General features: G+C 36.4%; 1 protein-coding gene across 2 annotated transcripts in view; it reads left to right on the top strand.

Annotated features, from left to right (window-relative positions):
- Positions 1–11536, top strand: part of HNF4G (hepatocyte nuclear factor 4 gamma) — a 62846-nt gene extending 51310 nt beyond the window's left edge. The window contains exons 5-10 of one of the 2 annotated variants that reach the window (XM_064650474.1): positions 2789–2944; positions 5016–5103; positions 7111–7263; positions 7438–7674; positions 8150–8272; positions 8653–11536. In XM_064650474.1, the coding sequence (XP_064506544.1) occupies positions 2789–2944; positions 5016–5103; positions 7111–7263; positions 7438–7674; positions 8150–8272; positions 8653–8771 (876 nt within the window). In that variant the 3' untranslated portion in view covers positions 8772–11536. The remainder of the gene's footprint in view (positions 1–2788; positions 2945–5015; positions 5104–7110; positions 7264–7437; positions 7675–8149; positions 8273–8652) is intronic. The other variant, XM_064650479.1, reaches the window with a different exon arrangement.
- Positions 11537–18518: the final 6982 nt, after the last annotated feature.

Here is an 18518-nt window from a genome sequence, read left to right as displayed (position 1 = left end):
GGACATGCTCGACTCCCATAGGCATAAAACCATCTGTCCCTGAAGGTTTTCAGAACAATTGGGATATAGTGTTAAATTGTCATGTTCATCAAGTCATTAACACGTACAAGTTCCACTGGGAAGGGTTTCATCTCAATATAAGAAAGAAATTTTTACGGGGAGAATAAACAATTACTGGAGCAACCTTTTCAGGGATGTGGTGGAGTCCTCATCCCTGAGGAACTAGATGAGTCCATCATCTAGGCTTACTTTCCCACAAAAGATTGGATGAAATCATCTTTCAAGGTCCTTCCTAACCCACACTGGTCTATGATTCTATGAAGTCAGTGACTATTGTGTTGCACCCCAAAAATGAGAGGAAGGTTAAATCAATAGAGAAAAGGAAATAGGAAAGTCCATATCTTCATATCCTTGTGAAGAGATGAAATCTTAATAATGAACTCCATGGGAGTCTTCCTATGAGTCCCCAGCAGAAGTTCAGCAAGTAATTTTGGCATGTAGTTTATAGTTTGTAATGTAATTTTTAATTTATAAAGATGCACAGGTTTGATTAAAAGATATAAAACGAAAGACAACATATTAACTTCATGAGTCGGTATGTCTAACAGTTAAACAATCTGCCTCTTCTTTACGTTCTTGTATTATCTTCTAGTTGGTGCATGGTGGTATCTTTCTCAGGTGTGACCTGCTATCAGAAGTCTCTTCTTTGTACTTTTGAGTCTTGATCAAGATCTCTTCTACTCTTCTGGAAAAACAGTGAAATGTGTTGAGTTTCTTTACTCTCTTTCTCTGCTGAAGGTTTTCTAGACTGAATCACTCTGATAGCTCTCACCTGAATGATATTCAGTGTGAATGATTTTCAACTTTGTTTTTGTAGAAGAGATGCCAGAAATGGACTCATGATTATAGCGTGGATTTCTCAAATGCTCTATCTACAAAGAAACAATACCTCTAACCTTTTTCCTTCATGATAGCCTTTGCATTATGTATCTGAGGAGGTTTTCACCTGTCTAGCTGCTCTAATTTCCCTGAGAACTGATATTCAGCTGGTTAACTGACATTAATACCTAAGCTATTTTCGGTGTTTTACACTACTCAATTATGTAGGAAGCGCTGAGCTTTAGTTCAGAAGTGCAACTCCTTTTGACTACCCAAGGATAATGGGATTTCACTGCAGATCCCACTGTGGGTTTTAACATGGATATATGAATGAAGGGGAACTGATAGGAGGTCAACCTAAATAGCTTCCACCATCCTGAAGTATGTACAGGTATGCTATTGGAAGATCAAACATTTAATTTTTTTTCCTGAGGAAGATAATCACACTATGTCATTTCCTGAGTATGCTTCTAGTAATAAAACATAAAGGGAAAGTCAATTTCATATGTCTATTACAGTGGGTTTGTAGTGGAGGGATCTTTTTCTTTTTCTTTTTCTTTTTCTTTTTCTTTTTCTTTTTCTTTTTCTTTTTCTTTTTCTTTTTCTTTTTCTTTTTCTTTTTCTTTTTCTTTTTCTTTTTCTTTTTCTTTTTCTTTTTCTTTTTCTTTTTCTTTTTCTTTTTCTTTTTCTTTTTCTTTTTCTTTTTCTTTTTCTTTTTCTTTTTCTTTTTCTTTTTCTTTTTCTTTTTCTTTTTCTTTTTCTTTTTCTTTTTCGTTTTCGTTTTCGTTTTCTTTTTCTTTTTCTTTTTCTTTTTCTTTTTCTTTTTCTTTTTCTTTTTCTTTTTCTTTTTCTTTTTCTTTTTCTTTTTCTTTTTCTTTTTCTTTTTCTTTTTCTTTTTCTTTTTCTTTTTCTTTTTCTTTTCTTTTTCTTTTTTCTTTTCCTTTTTCTTTTTCTTTTCCTTTTTCTTTTTCTTTTTTTTCTTTTTTTCCTTTCTTTTTCTTTCTTATTTTCTCTTTCTCTTTCTCTTTCTCTTTCTCTTTCTCTTTCTCTTTCTCTTTTTATTCTTTCCTTTTTCTTTTTTTTAACCTTTTCTGTTTCCTCTTTTCTTTTTCTTCCCTGGTATGATAGCAGCTGTAAACTGACCTTGCCTTCTCAGACTTGGCTTTATCTCAAGTTGTCTTTCCTGCCTGGCTTAAAAGCAAGCCTGGTTTTGTTCCTTTTCTTGAAAAGTCATTAAGAATTTCAGGATTTGGCTCAGTGATTATGTAAAACTGTCCCAGCTTCAGGCCCAGAAAGATATTGCTCTCTTCCTATTTCACAGAACACTGTTCACTGCAGGTGGTCTAATGCACACTCATATCCTTTACATTTCCTCTGCAATGTCTCAGGCCTCTGCCTATACTGCTGCTTCATCATTGCAAACTGTTCTCCTCCAGGCACTAAAACCCCCCTGTTTTACCTTCTAAAGTTAATGATACTTATCTTTTCACTAGAAGAATATGCTACCCCTTTATCACTCTCTTTCTCTGCCCTTAATATTACTGCATGCCCCTATGAGCTCTTCTTTTTTTCTGAAGTGAAGTAAATGTCAACCCTTTTAAAGGAAAAAAAAAAAGAAACCACCTCCCCTCTATGAATGATAAGGTCTCTGGTATATTTAAAAATAGCATTTTGGAATGAGAAGGTATTGTATCATGATATGAATAATTAAATACTGCAATGCACACTGGTAATAATGAGAAATAAAAATTTATAATTTATGTGCAGACTAATCGTCCATGTGGTCCAGGAGTTTCTCAAGAGTATCCGTGCTTACTGCTGTGATATTTTCTTAAATATTCTGTTAACCAGTGAAAATGCAACTATATGAAATTTAACATGGTGAATTTTTTTCTCTCGTAATGGCCAGATCTCAATGTCCAGTCCTGGTTCTAGCACTGATATAAACGTTAAGAAAATTGCTGGTGTTAGTGATGTCTGTGAATCTATGAAGCAACAACTTCTGGTCCTGGTGGAATGGGCTAAATATATTCCAGGCTTCTGTGAATTACCACTGGATGACCAGGTATAAGAGGACACCAAAGAGAAAACTTTTATTATACTGTTCTGTTACTCCTGTAATCTTTGAATGTCATGATTTTTTTGGTCTGATCAAATAGATCTGAATGCTAGACCCACATCTTTTCTTTTTTTTTTAAGTTTTGAAATAACACCACCACATAAAAGATATTAACAAAAAGAAGCAGCAAAACAGCGTGTCTCTAAGCATTTTGTTCTTTCTGTAGTCTTTTGGAAGCAGAACTTTTTTCTGACCTTGATAAGTATTTATTTCATGTTCACCTTTCCTTATAATATGGCAGTATGTTAATTAGAAGCAGGGCTTCTCTACTTAAAAAAAATAAAAGCCATTAGAATCTTGAACAAATTCCAAATGTACTGGTATCAATCCATAGCACATAATCTTTCATATATTACAATGTACTAAAATTATATTGTATATAATGAATGTGAGGAAAAAAGCATCAAGCCTTGAAAATTTACAAGGGTTTTTATGACAGAGGTCTGATCTATCATCACATCTATAATATATCCTAATATATCACCCGCTTTCAGAGTAAGTTGTGTTGGCACACCCAGAACCAATATTCCCACATTGTGGTGAGCAGTTCTTTCACCAGCGGCCTGGGTAGGAGGTTAATTGGTTGCTTGAGATCTCTCAACTCCAGTCCACCAAAATCTGATACATCTTGAAAATCACTCTGTGACTGCAATTGTGGAAATCCTCCTTTTTGTCTCTTCAGTCTCTCAGTTTTTAACAAAATCCTGCAAGAAGTGTTAGATTCATCCTTGGTTTTGATACTCAAACTGAGTCATTCCCTCTTATATTCTTCCTCAGGGATATGAACATGTTTCAGGCCACAGGAGACCCCCCAAAATAGGAGTTTAATGATATCTTTGCAGACCCACAGAGTATGATATATGTGCACAATCTCAACGTACTGGAATAAGTTAAAACTCTGTCCGTGTGAAAGAAGGAGAATTTTAAGTGCATTGGTTACATAAGGGCAAGAAAAGAAAAAAATATTGCTGCTTTTACTGTTAAGATGGCATGAAAGAAAAGGGAAGGTATAAGACGTCATTAAAAAGTTTCTGTCTGCATTTAAAAAAATAAATTATCATCTTAGAAGGACAGGCTGAAAACATCCTTACAGTGATTGAAGAGTACATGTTGGGAAAAACTCCTGAACCTTAAAGTAGCTTAGAAAAAGAGGGACAAAGATATTGAGAGATAAAGCAAATACCACTTTTTCATTTGTGATAGCAAATTTCTAAGGAGCATTGTGCATTTAGTAATGAAATAAAACATCTGGTTTTGAACAAATTATTCCTGATCTGGGAGTCAGCCTGATTTCCAAACCACAAAGGAGGCCAGAGCAGCTAAGTAAACTAACTGAGAACAAAAAAAGTCTTAACAGATAAGTGTACCTAGGTACTGTTTACTCATAAAGTATTGGCTTGGATTAGAATTACTTGCCAAGAGACGAGTTCCTTGAGGAAATAGAGACCATTGCTGAAGTTTCAAGAAGACATTAAAACCAAAAGAAAGAAAATAGATGACAAAATAGTAAACAAATAAGCACAAGTGCCTTCCCAGTATGAACCAGGATTCTTCTTTGTTGACAGTAGTGGCTGTTTTATCATATCTGGCTTTGTTGTGGAAAAAGCTCTTTTAAGTACCACATGAATTTTTGGTTCAAGTTGAGGGAAATGAAACACCGATAGTGCCAAATTCACTGTAGCAGTTCATTCCAGCCCACTGGAGTCTTTAGTGTCAACTTAAAATGATAGAGAAAACTTTGCAAGGGAATACACACTAGTAAATAAAAGTAGATAGTGTATTTATTGATAAGTATTTTGCAGAGCCTAATGTTTAAAATCTGGACCGAATGCTAAAAGTGACAGAGAATGACAATTTAATTATAGAGTGCTGTTTTTATGGTGTTAAGATTTTTATATTAAAATCTTAATTGTCTTAAATGTGTACCTAATACACGGTAATATGCAACCTCTTTTCTTTTGCTCTTATTGGAACTTACTGCTTTATCATTTATTGAGTCTGATGTTCTTTTCATGAGGTTGCCCTGCTAAGAGCACATGCTGGGGAACACCTGTTGCTTGGAGCAGCAAAACGGTCCATGGCGTATAAGGACATTTTACTTTTAGGTAAATATTGGTTTTGTTTTACTTATTAATGATGATGTACATTAGCAACCATGTAATCACTTAAGTGAGACAACTGTTCTGGCACAATCAAAGCAATGCATTCTCTGAATGTTAAATAGCTATTAATGACGTAATGTCACATGCCTGTTACAGCAAAAGCAGATGGATAGGTGAGCTAATATTGGATGCTACAAACCAAAACTTAAAGGAGTTCCTGACAATTGTCTCCTTACATTAGCATCCTTTCTACACCTTTATCCCTTAAAAAACCCAGAAGAAAACAACAAAAAGCCCCATCATAAACCCCCCTTTGTTTAAGAGAGCAGCAGCCAGCCTGTTTTCACGTGTACTAATTTCAGTTTTCATGAAAACCATTTATCTGGAGCTTTCTCAAGAGTCCTTCAGACACAGTCATAGAAGACTCTACTGGCTAGAATATCAGATAGCCTGTTCCCTTCAACTCACTTTCCCAAGAGCCCTCTCACTGCTGCCTTGACAGTCACCACATGGCCATCATGTAAACAGCTCACCTGCTGTCCCTGACATGTGGCAGATGGGTGCATCCATGGCACAGTGAGGAGTCATGCCTGCAGAAGCATATTCTTGGTCACTTGAAAGGGCTCCTGCACTGGGTAAAGAGAACATAGCTCTTAGGGAAAAAGACATTGTTGCGTGGTGGAAGCATGTCTTATCTTAGTTCATGCAACAGAGAGGCTCAGTTACCAGATAGGGTGTGTACCTGTGTAAATAGGGACTTGATGAGGCATTTGTTAGCATTGTTTGAAACAGGGCTCTGCCACTCTGAAGTGTAATCTGCCGAACATTAAACATGTGCAGCATTTGGGCTGTTTTATGAGAAAGTGTGTAGGTCATCTTGGACAGGATTTTTGATGTGAGGCAAGACTATATGGAATATGGACTCAAACTAGTCTCTTCACTGGTGGTGTGGAACAAGGACATTTTTAATACTTGTTCTCCTCCCTCTTTGGGACAGCCCTTTCACAGCTCTAAATCATCTTGAATTTATTTTTACACCTGTTATAACATTAAAAGGACAAGAAGGGCTTGGTCTGGAGGTATTTCACCACCAATCCTTTCAAGATAAAAGCTATACAAAAGGCTTTCTTAATGTAGTTCTTTCTCTAGATGCTGTTTTACTGACAAACTTAAATAAAAAAAGAAATATTTGCAGTTTTATTGGGATTAGTAGGTAATAAGGTAAAAAATGAAAAAATAATAAGCAGAAAATTATATTCAGTGTCATGAGCATCAGCATATGTATGAAAAGAAGAATGATTTGAGGTTTTAAGGCTTATTTCTGGTACTTGGTATCTGTAAAGTTTATGAGTCATTTTGTCATGGATCCCTTGTGACATAATCATCAGCTTTTCTTTCAAAAACTGCTTTAGTAGCTTTCGAAAGCTCTGTGACTTTGCCAGTGTTCTCCAGGAGGTGAATTAAGATGCCATGGTGCAGACTTCTCCAAAATGGAAATTTAAAATGAAAGAAACAGGGAAAATTGTTTCTATACTGAAAATTTTATGATGCTGCTAAATTTTATCAGGAGTAAGAGGACCACCTGTTAGAAAAAGAAGCATTCCCCTTATCTTCTCCTATGTATTGACAAATCTTTCATTCAGCTTGGGATGTATTATTTTAATTGGGGAAGAAGACATTTTAAGATCAATTCACTATTATATTTATCTGTTATGTAAAGATAAAGGTCTACTTGCTCCATACTTGTGCATTCAAACATGAACCTCAGTCCTGTGGACTAATCAGGAACTGTACATGTTGGCATGTTTACATGTACAGATTTTTTACTGGGTGACAGCTATAATTTGCACATGTACTCTGTTTGGAAAGAACACTTTTGTATAATGCAAAGGAGAGTTATTACTTAAAAAAATTATTAACCTGAAATGTGCTTTTGAGAGTGGGCTGCATCTCGTGTGTTACATCAAAATCTTTATATTAATCCACATGTTGGTATTCTTTTTCTCTAAGGCAACAATTACATAATCCATCGCAACAGCACTGAAGTAGAGATCTGCCGAGTGGCAAATCGCATTCTGGATGAATTAGTTCGACCCTTCCAGGAAATTCAAATAGACGACAATGAGTACGCTTGCTTGAAAGCAATTGTGTTTTTTGATCCAGGTATTTTTACAAAAAAATCTCTCAGAATTTTTTACACATGGAAGAATTACTGGAAGTATTTTTGTTAATGTAGAATCTGTTCATGAATGGAAAAGAATCAAATGAAAAATATAAGTAAGATGCTCCTTCCAAATCATAATCTGCCTTGACTTTAAATTTTTGTCATTTTTTAAGATGCAAAAGGCCTGAGTAACCCAATGAAGATTAAGAATATGCGGTTCCAAGTCCAAATCAGTTTAGAGGATTATATTAATGACCGTCAGTACGACTCCAGAGGAAGATTTGGAGAACTACTTCTTCTACTGCCTACACTCCAGAGCATCACTTGGCAAATGATTGAGCAAATACAATTGGTTAAACTATTTGGAATTGTTAAAATTGACAGTTTGCTTCAGGAGATGTTACTAGGAGGTAAACTAACAATTTGCTAAATATACTGTGTTGTATTATGTTGAATTTAGCATGCTGGGATCTTGAGGGATTCGTGATGTAATCAACCATGCTGACTCACTGTCTGAGCTTTGGGTCGTGTAATTGTTAGCTAAAGCTTTCTTGTCTTGGCAGTTCATCTTGTTAACTTAGTCTTACGACAGACTGTGCCGTGTACTTCTCAGTCACTGCTGGGTCGTCCTACAATTCCCTTCACAGATGAAAGAATCCTTACAAATATTTCATGAAATCCACTGTTATTGCAGTCAAAACAGTGAAAATAAACACAGTGCTTAATATGGGTGAAGTCTGGTGTAATTGTTTAATGAATACCCAGAGGCAATTATTCAAATTGCCAATCAAAATATTTGCTCTGTGGAAATGTAATTACTGAAGTATTAGTTGCTGGCAACAACATGCTCTTTTGAATTGATATATGCACATGTTATTTTTGCAGGTACTTCTAATGATGCCAGTCATCTGCATCACCCAATGCATCCTCACTTAGCCCAAGATCCATTAACTGGCCAAACAATCCTCATAAGTTCAATGTCTGCTCCTGTACATACAGAACAGATTTGTAAGTAATTGCAAGTTAGCCTTCTGTCATAAGATTTCACTGTTTCATTTAAAAATATTAATTAGAGTGGTGGCCTGTCAGTGCTCATAGAGTTATTTCATCATCATTCTTGAATTAAAATAATTGTGCATTAAAAATGTATGTAGATAAATGGTGTTAAATAAGAGACTTTGACCTGAATTTAATCTAATTTTAAAAATTCAGCACCATTCTGATATATAATTGTTTTTACATGCACAATTTTTAATAAACTAAAAATTCAGATAATTAAAATATCCTATTTCCCTAACATGTCAAATGTAACCAAACTCCCTTTTAGTGCAGTAGTATACATATGCAGAGTAGGCCAGACTATAAATTCTTTCTGTGTTCTTTTTCAGCAACTCCAGAAACTCCATTACCTTCCCCTCCTCAAGGCTCTGGGCAAGAATACAAAATGTCTGCAAATCAGGCTTCAGTCATTGCACAGCAGTCTATTTTGAAACAAAAACCATTGTGATGATGTTTCTGTCTCTGTCTTAATCCATCCTTCCTTCCTTCCTTCCCTCCTTCCTTCCTTCCTTCCTTTTTATGCACTAGATAAATTGATAGGACACTTGCACATTTAAAATCTCAGGTTGATAAACGAAATTATTTCCTCGGCAACCACTGCTGTGGGTGTTCATTTAAACACCTCATGATCTGAAAAGTTCTGACTGCCACATACAACTGTAACTGTGGACACTGAAGTCTGACAAATATGTATAGAGGTTGATATCATTTTTAGATCTTATAACTGCACAGATTCATGTTTTTATTTCCTGTTTTAGTTGTTGTCTTAATATTATTGTTTTAGATGTGTATATATATTTTTTTTTTGTGACAGAACTGGTTAGTGCTTGTTTAGCTGTGAATTGTCGAGAAGAAAAAGTGGGTTAATCAGGCAAAAGCCAAAGTTCCACTAATAGTAAACCAGTAGGCTACCAAAAAAGCACATGAACTAAAAAAAAAAAGACGGAAATGCACAACTCATTTAAAAAAATATTAATTTGAAAGGACCATCTCTTCCAAGTAAAATTTCAACACAAGTGTTGAATCCTTCCCGATCATCTGTTTGTATGAGTCAGAGGGCCTGCCATGGGTGAATATGCTTGAGGGCTTTTTAAAATCTGTATAGACAGTAATGTCTATATCAGTCAATTGGAGAGTGCCAAAGCATTTACATTGCTAAATAGTTAAAACAAGGACTGGTATGCTTTTTGGTCAGGACTAACTAGTACTCTCCCCAAAAATTTATGGGCACACTTTGGGAATTAGGCCAGTCTATGGACACCTTTCACCAGGTGCTTTGGATACAGCCCCCCTCTTTAGGGAGCAGAGAGGAATACAGACAGACTGTGCCATTTGACCTCAGGAGTGGAGTATAGACTTTGTGCTGTTTGATTTACTTGTGTAAGTGTAGCCATTGGGTTTATTTACCTATCTGGCTGGTGAATGCATGTTTCAGCAATCACTAAACTTCACCTACTGAGATGTTGTAGTTAATGTAGCAGCTCTGTCTGGAAAGGTATGGCTAACTAATTGAAGCAGCAGATGTGCCTGAGTTCAGCTCCAGGTGTTCCTAGTTTGAGCCATGGTATTTCAAGCCAGAAGACAGCTAGCCCACAAAGTATTCATCCTCTCAATTTTTAAGAGTTTTCAGAAGCTTCGGATGAATCAATTTTCTGTGATGAACTCCCGCCTCCTCTTCCTCCCATTACAGTTTGGGAGGATCCAGCATTGACTAAGTTTTGTGTCTGAAGTCTATAACAACTCATCTGGATTTGGACCCTCTGTGGATTTGCACAAAGTGGACCATGTGACACATGCTCACTTGGGCATGTATACTCAGTTACAATTTGTGAAAATAATCTAATATATTAAGTGATATGTTGTTCCTACAATACTGACATCATAAGAAAATTCCCACTTTGCACATTTTATTTATTCCAGACAGCATTGATTTTTCTTTAGTACTTTAAAGTAGACTTTCTTCTCAGAAGATATGTAAGAGAGAAACGGATGAAAAAGATATAATAAAATGTTGCAGTTTGCTGAACTATTGCAAAGAGAAAATAGTCAGAGTCAGAAATTCTGAGTCAGAATTTCTGCAAGGTGAGATGTTGATCATGCTGAACAACACCTTCACTAATCACAACATCCAAAGATGGTGTAGTTACACCTCTGGCTTGTAAAAGTTGCTCAAACAATCTGCAATGATTCTTCAAATACATTTTTGTAGGCAGGAAATGCAACACATTAAATGCTGAGCTAACCTGAACATTCAAAAGGCTTTAATGAGAATACACTACTACCAGGTAGATGCTGTGTTTCTTGTTATTTTAAAGTAGTTGCTTTTGTAAAGTCCATGCAGTGGCTCTTAACATTTGCCTTTTGCTTTATAGATGGTTTTTCTTTTTGCTGTTTACTGTTTGGTTTTTTATCAAGGCATTGCTCTTTTTACAAGTTCCTTTTAGCATGAGTTTTTATGACAGAATAAGGTTCTGAAGTTTTGCCATTAACTTTAGGGGTATCCAGAATCTGCTATTTTTACAAGTTCACCACCAACACTTTATGGTGAAACACAGAGGTAAAGCATGTGTGAGAGATACTGAGCAGCCCAAAAGTTTACTGATTGGGCTCACTTTTGTGTACTTGTCATAGAAAGAGTGTTGGACTCAAGGTGGATCTACATGAATTTAATGGGTCAGATTAATGAAGTTAGTTGCATAAACGTGGCAGTATTGGTCTGACTAAAAACATTTAACTGGAAATAAAAAGTAGTCCCCAAGTTGGCTACCTCTGCCTTATATAAGAGATATGCATAATAGCTTAATGGATTTATTTTTCACACTGTACTTTAGATATCAAGTATACAATGAAATATTTTCACACACTGCCAAAATGTACTGGAGGAAAGATATACTTTAGTGTTTTGTCTGACAAAACATTGTTATCTATTTTGTATGATATATTGCATTTTGGAATAAGAACACCACTGTAATTTATTGGGAAAAGCTGATTTATTTTATAAATGTAACATTATTTTTTTAAACTTAATTATGAAAAATCAGAAATGATTAGCTTTGTTAAATATTAAATTATAATGAGGTGTAACTTTATATGTTTGAACTCTGATACCAAGTTTTTGTGTTGAGCATTTGGAATTGAAATGGTTGCTGAAAATATTTCAAATGGACTGTTTTTCATCAAAGCTTAATAAAGAAAAATGAATGATCCAAATGACACATTTGCCTTTTGGTAAATTTTTTTGCTATTTACTTAAACAATGAGAATGCTTTATATTGCTTACATTATGAATAAGTATATAACTAACATACTTCCATCTCTACAGTATTCACAGCATCACAGAATGGCTGAGGTTGGAAGAGACCTCTGGAGGACATGTAATCCAACCCCCCTGCTCAAGCAGGATATTGAAATCATATGAAAGAATATGATGGCAACACTGTAGTTGATTCTGCTGTAACATAGCAAAGTATACATAGGTATGGTTTTCAGTTTTTAGTTCTGACTCAGAAAAGAACTGAAGCACATGTTTAATTCCATCTATGTTTAAAATGAACCATATGTTCAACAGCCTTTCTTTTTTCTGGACAGGGATAAGTTAACAAATCACTGCCTTTCATTGCTCTAGTGTATTATTATTTAGGCAAATCTACGTGTAGTTATTTATTTTCTAGACAAAGACTTTGATAACTTTAGAAACACTGTTTACAATATATTTTTTTAGATAACCAGTGTCTCCTCAGCCATGGAAATTATGTTTAGTTGCATGTCTCTTTGAGTAGATTTTGAATAGAGTTGTGGTTGGAGGTTGTTTTCAATTGGGTGGTGGTAGTAACACAGTGTTTTGAGCTGCTTGCTTTTGCCCCCATACGCTGTACTGTGGAGTGCAGAGCTGCAGGGCAAAGCTGCCACGGGAGGAAGAGGAGATTCCATTTATTGAATGCTGGAGGTCTTCAGGTCCCTATGAGGAACTTGTGTCAGTGGCTGATTACCTTAGATGAAGGAAACATTTACTCATGAATGCTGGGTGAAGTGTAGGATGTTTATGACTTTAGGGAACAGAAGACTTTTTTTTTTTCAGCCTACAATGGAGAAAATATGGAAAACCCTCTACACTTTTAATGCTATGAAGCGCTGACAGACTCTTCTTCAAGGATTGCTGTAAATCAGCTTTACAGGCAGCTCCAATAGGCAAATCAGGAGTGTATATCTTACAGACAGATGAACTAGCTTTCAGTTATAATCACTGTCCAGAATTTCTCCCAACTAAAGAATTCTGAAAGTGAGCAAAGAGATTTACTGAGCTCCAGGAATCTTCTGCAACAGAAAATTTAACCTTCTCAGAATGTAAGAAAACTTTTTATAGCTCTTGGTTATATTTGTATACTTGGCAGGTCTGTTTTTAACTCAAGGATGTCTGTCAGTCTGTGACAGACTAACATTTTATATGTCTTTCCACAGACTATTTCTAGTTGCACACCTCAAACATTTGGGCTACTTATGCTAAAGCATATACTAAGTAAATATTTAAGTCCACATTTTAGGTAAGTCTTTCAAAACTCTTCTGTATCGGTTTGCAATTAATTTTTACATTTTTCATATTGGCCCTGATATAGAGCCATTAGCTTTATTCTTTCCCTTTATTCTCCCTAGGAAAAAATTAGAAATGGAAAAAAAAAAAGTTTATCCCCAAATTTAAAGTCATGATGCAATTGTGCTTCCCTGTCTTCTGTTGTTTTTGTAATATAAAAAAATAGAGAACATCATCAAGGCTAGCATCAATCACTGCTTACTTCTGGTTCCTGATTGTCCTGTGGCAAATCCAAATATTTTCATGAATTGGAAAGTCTAATAAAATAAAAAGCCCTCTATGAAGTCAAAAGCTAAATTTCATTGCAGGGAGGATTAAAGGTGCTCAGTTTCAGGAATACATTTTCAAAAATTCATTTCATAAAAATTAAAATGAATGCCTGTTTTTTAAACAAAATACTAAATATTTCTATTAAAGGGTAAGAAACTTTAAGATATAATGAAATATACAGATTTTTATATAAAGATAGAGAAAGGGAACTTTCATTTTGTGTCACAACATATAATAATTTCTTTTTGAATACCAACATATCTAAATAGTTTCTAAACAGGACGGGTAAAATGTCATCAGGACAGGGGAGCAAGCACATTATGCCTAAAAATGTCCTTATGACAATGATCTCTATTCCTTAATGTTGTGGTGGAGCTGTGATTGCTACTGACCTTATCTGGTAGTTCATCTGAGTCAAGTGTCAGTCAGAGATGCCACATCAGCTCTAGATTTACTGGTGGTCTGGAGAAGGTTGACACCTCACTAACAGCAACACCTGCTCCAAGTCACATCGTGGCGGTACACACTCGCACCAGTACAGAGCTCTTAATTACCCAAAGATTTTGAGCCTGAGACCGCTTTTTCTTTTTGCAAGGGTGAATGTCACTGATGTCTAACATGACAAGGTGAACAGCAGCAAGTGTTGAAGATTTTCCTTTAGCCAGTCTGATCAAGGCGTAGTTTCATCTAAAGCTTAGCACTGTGCTCTGAGATTAGAGAAGAAAGCCTAGAAATCCACAGTTTCAAAATGTCTTTGTCTTTGATCTGAGTAGCATTGGCTGGTCTCTTTGAGTCTGATTGAAGGAAGAGTTGAACAGTTGAGAACCTCACTTGTCTGATTAGGCTCAGTGGCATTGTGGGGTTTGGCCTCCCCCATAACCTCTTTTGCCAGTTTGTTAGTGGGTTGACTAAACAGAGCAGTTGCTGTTTCAATTGTAGAATACTAAATGTCTTCAAGGAAACATAATCATAAAGATGGCACGGGCAGATGTCTCTGGAAGTGTAATTACCTTAAGAAGTTAAAGGAGGTAGTGATTGGTTAGAGAAAAATATTTTTACAGAGTACATAATAAGGTGTACTTCAGTCTTTCAAGGCAATTCAGTGAAAGGAGGAAAGAAAAGAAGACATGCAAAATTGCCTAACGCTGTTGATTCCATGAAGAGATTATGAAAACCTCTACATTGGAGGTAGAAGATTAGACAGCTTTGCTGAATATAGTTTGGTTTGTGGTTCAGCATATCACCTGTAGATTGCAAACTTCATACTCAGTTGGAACAGATGATTAATTTACAATTTTTATTAAGCAGTTCACGAAACATATTCCAGCAGCCTAACATGCCTTCAAGTGCCCACTAACAGCTTGTTGGCTCTTCACAGGGCTGCTGCACAGGGAGGCCTGGGCACATTCTGCATCATTGCTCTGGGACCCTTCCACTAGGTGTTGTTTGAACACATCCTTAATCAAGGGGCAGTAACACCATGGGAGTGAAACAGTGTCCTTCATGTAGCTCATGGCAGTGCTTAATATCAAGAATCCCCTTTTATCATCGTGTCTTGTTGCATGTGACACAGCTGAACTTGCCAGTTGCATCACCTGCACTAAATGTGCAGATGTCCTGACTACTTTTCTTGGAGCAACTCTGCAAGTTCCCCCACTCAGGGAATGCTGCAAGACATTTAGCACCCAGATGATGCTTTGATGCCAGCAGTCACCTTAAAAAGTGACCTTGGTAGCAGCTGACCCATTTTGCTGTGTCATGATCTGTTTCATGCTTCTTATAGGCCAAATGAGATGAGATAAAACCTTGGTCAAGTTTTTAGATGAGTGCAGAGTCAATATTTCACTTTGATACAACTTCAGAGGAAAAAAAGGGTGTTGAATCTGGGGATGTTCTCATCTGTCACCTTCACAACAGCCACCTGATATGCAGAGTGCTTGTGTCACCTATTAAAATGGCCCCTATTTCTTGTCTTATTCAAATAAAAAAGGTAAAGCATTGGGTTACAACTACTCTCTAGCTAAAAGTATGACAAATTCATAGAAACACAATTTTGAGATCATATGCAACTTTTTTAGCTATGCATTTTGCTGCTTAAATGGAATGGTGCAGCTTATGTTACATTTTGATCAGCAAGCATTTTTTTTCTCCCCTGTTTTTTTGACCCCTCTCACAATTGAATGAATTTTCATGAATATGACTGCCCAACAAAGCATCCCGTTTTTCAGATGCCTGCCTTTTGTAATTTAAATAATGCAAGAATATGAACACAGAGATTTTAAATTAAGAGGCAAAGGCAATCTCACCAAAAGAGTTTATTCAATATATTTCCAACATCATCTATTTCAAGATATAATTAAGATTACCATGGCCCAAGTCTAATTTGCTGTGGTTTCCAAAAAGTGGAGCAGATAGCAATTGTAATAGAGGACAAGAATTTTCTATATAAAATTTTTCATTGTCATATTAGATTTTTTAATGAGCATTAGTCTTGATCAGAAATGTAATAAAACAGAACAATACTCTAAAATATGCAGACAGATGTATTATAAAATAACAAACTTTATATATTTAATTTATGTACTGTGAAGTACACTTTTCTTTTGCAACATGAACATTAATATCCATTTTTTATCTCAACACCAAAATCACTATTTAACTGTAGCATGATCTGTCCTCTGTTTTCATGTGGGCTTTCTAGCATGTTGATTAAAATTGCATTGTGTGATTAAATACGTAGAGGCAGATATTCCATCCCTGTGACACTGTGCCTCTTCAGAGATTGACAGCCTGAGGTACTGCTCATTAACCAACAGATAATTTGAAAATGAAAAGAGGGATGGAGTCTTTCTGGAGGGCAGGAGAGAAATCCACATCTCCCTAATCATGAGGAAGACGCTGTTGGAGCTTTCAGCTTTTGACTTACGAAGGAGACACCTGCTTAAGGAGAAATTTGCACTTTGAAGAGAGGGGTAATAGTGGGAAAAAAATCCCTTAGAAATGTGGTGCTGTTAGTCTCAAGGGTACCCAGTTAGAGAGGATAGATTGAAGAAGGCTTGGTGAGCACAGAAGGGCAGTCAGCCAAGGAACTAACACAGCACTGTTGCCTTTTGCAATGCCTCAGCTTCTGGAAGTGTATCAATATGTGAAAGTGGATCTTTATTTTGTCATGGTCAGAGTAAGCTTCAAGGCACCATAGTTAACAGAGCACCTCCTCAAACAATGAAACCTACGTGCAGAAAAATAAGATGGAATATTATTTTGATTTGGAAATAATTTAGCTTATTGATTTTTTATACTAGTCAATCTTTCTGGTATTTCGAGTGCTCCTTTCAGATTTTAAATGCTTGGAATTGACCATGCTATGTCAGATGTCATCCTCATGTTCTGCTTAGCAGGGGGGAGTGGGAGAAGTGAATGAAGATATTAAAAAGTCAATGAAAACCCAAACAGTGGGAACTCTCAGATCCAAAGAATATAGCTTCATCAGCGCACTACATAGACTGATGAGATCTACTTCATCTAAAGCATATGAATAGAACTATTTGCTCAAATCACTGTCTTCAACCCTAATAATATTGTTTGCTGGTGATAAAAGTTCTTTAGTGTAATAACTATTAATTACATTGCCCTGTTCTCTCCCTCACCTGAACCTTATCTTTCCCAGAGTAAGTGTCCTTATTTATATACAGATTAATTTATTTTGAATCCTATGCCTGAGAATCCTTGAACCCATCAAGCTTACATCACTTGTGTTGTCACACTTCCAGCTCCATTTCATGTGAACTCAGACTGAATTTCCTGGAGCAATGCCCCCCCCCCCCCCCACTAGAATATCCAGAAAGGGAAACAGCAGCAGATTTAGAAGGCTACAGAGCATCTTGTCATTTCTGTTACTTGCTGCTGCTGAACTCACTACCTACTGTGTGTGACCTCTGAGCATGTTAGTGGCTGCACGGTAGTTCCTCACGTCACCGGGAGACGTACAGTGAGACGAAGATCTATGTGCTGCCACTCATTTTCTCTGTGAAAGCCACATCTGGGTTGTTATAGAGAGTGTTTGGAAGGATGCAAGCAGCACAGTTGTTTCATCCTATTCTTTTGTTTAAGAAACACAAATGTGTGAGTCATCCTTTCGCTCTTTGTACTTCATTTCATTCATAAATACTGATGTTGATGTATTAGTAAAAATACAACATTTAGACCAGATCTTAGCTGATGCATTTCACTTTCTCTATCACACAGCTTATCATTTTTGGCCATATTTATCTTCTAAGACCACTCAATTTTATTGCAAGGTAGTTTAAGATTTTAATCTAAGTTTATGATGTGACTGTGGGAGAATAATGAGGTATACTAGTATTTCCATAAATGAGGCATCATTGCAGTCAGAGTGTGTGCTACAATGCTTTAAAGCAGCTCATCTCTGAAGTTCTGTAATTTGGGTGCAATGTGTATTGCAGGTTAATCCCCAGTACGCACAAGCCAATTCACCAATTTAAACCTTATTATTTCCTGTCACTTTGTTTTAAAGTACAGCCAGCGCAGGGCCAAAGCTGTGAAGCTGTGCCCATTGTCCACTGTCAGTTGTTTTATATATGGAGAGTTATTTGTTGACCTTTGAAGTAGGATGTCAAGCTCCTTTAATATTCTTTCATTTCATATGATGAGGAATACAACTGAGAGTGCTTGGTCAGTCCCACGTGACTCCTGTCCTCCATGGGAATGAGGCTAAGTGGCACAAGTGACCCCTAATGTAAGGGAGCAGCTGAGTGCCTGCCTAGCATGTCTATAGGGCTACATCACCCGGCAACTGAAAGGGAGTTACTTTCTGCTTTTTTTTTTCTGTGGAATAAAGGTAGCTCAGCCTCCACTAAAGCTGCTACTACATTGGAATGATTCTTATCCATGTGCTAAGCATTTTGCTTCTTTATATGACAAATATTGCAGTGCAATATTATTATGCAATACAGTGTGATTATAGTATTATTGGACGGAAAATTTTACTACAGGCCATAGCAAGTGTGTAGAAAGATAACACACAGGTACCTCTGAAATGCCAAGCAGTGGAAGGATTGTAGGAAAATTTATTTCCAAAGTTGAGAACAATAGACTTTAAGAACATTAACCTTAATGGCATTTCAAACACTGGGCCTAGGGAAAGACACAACCCTTTATTGTGCTCAGGGTTTTATCATGCCCAGCACCCCCTCTGTGGGGGTTTTCAAAGATATCTGAAGGGCTTATCTTTTTCTCATAACGGGGAGACTTTCTCTGGAATGCAGGAGGAGAAAACATATAAAACTGTCTCTGGGAAAGGTGCCTCTTCCAGGCAGG

The sequence above is a fragment of the Pseudopipra pipra genome, chromosome 1, assembly GCF_036250125.1.
Source record: "Pseudopipra pipra isolate bDixPip1 chromosome 1, bDixPip1.hap1, whole genome shotgun sequence".
In the NCBI taxonomy this organism is placed as follows: domain Eukaryota; kingdom Metazoa; phylum Chordata; class Aves; order Passeriformes; family Pipridae; genus Pseudopipra; species Pseudopipra pipra.
Note: the sequence above shows the minus strand (reverse complement) of the source record. Positions and strands in the feature narration are given on the sequence as shown.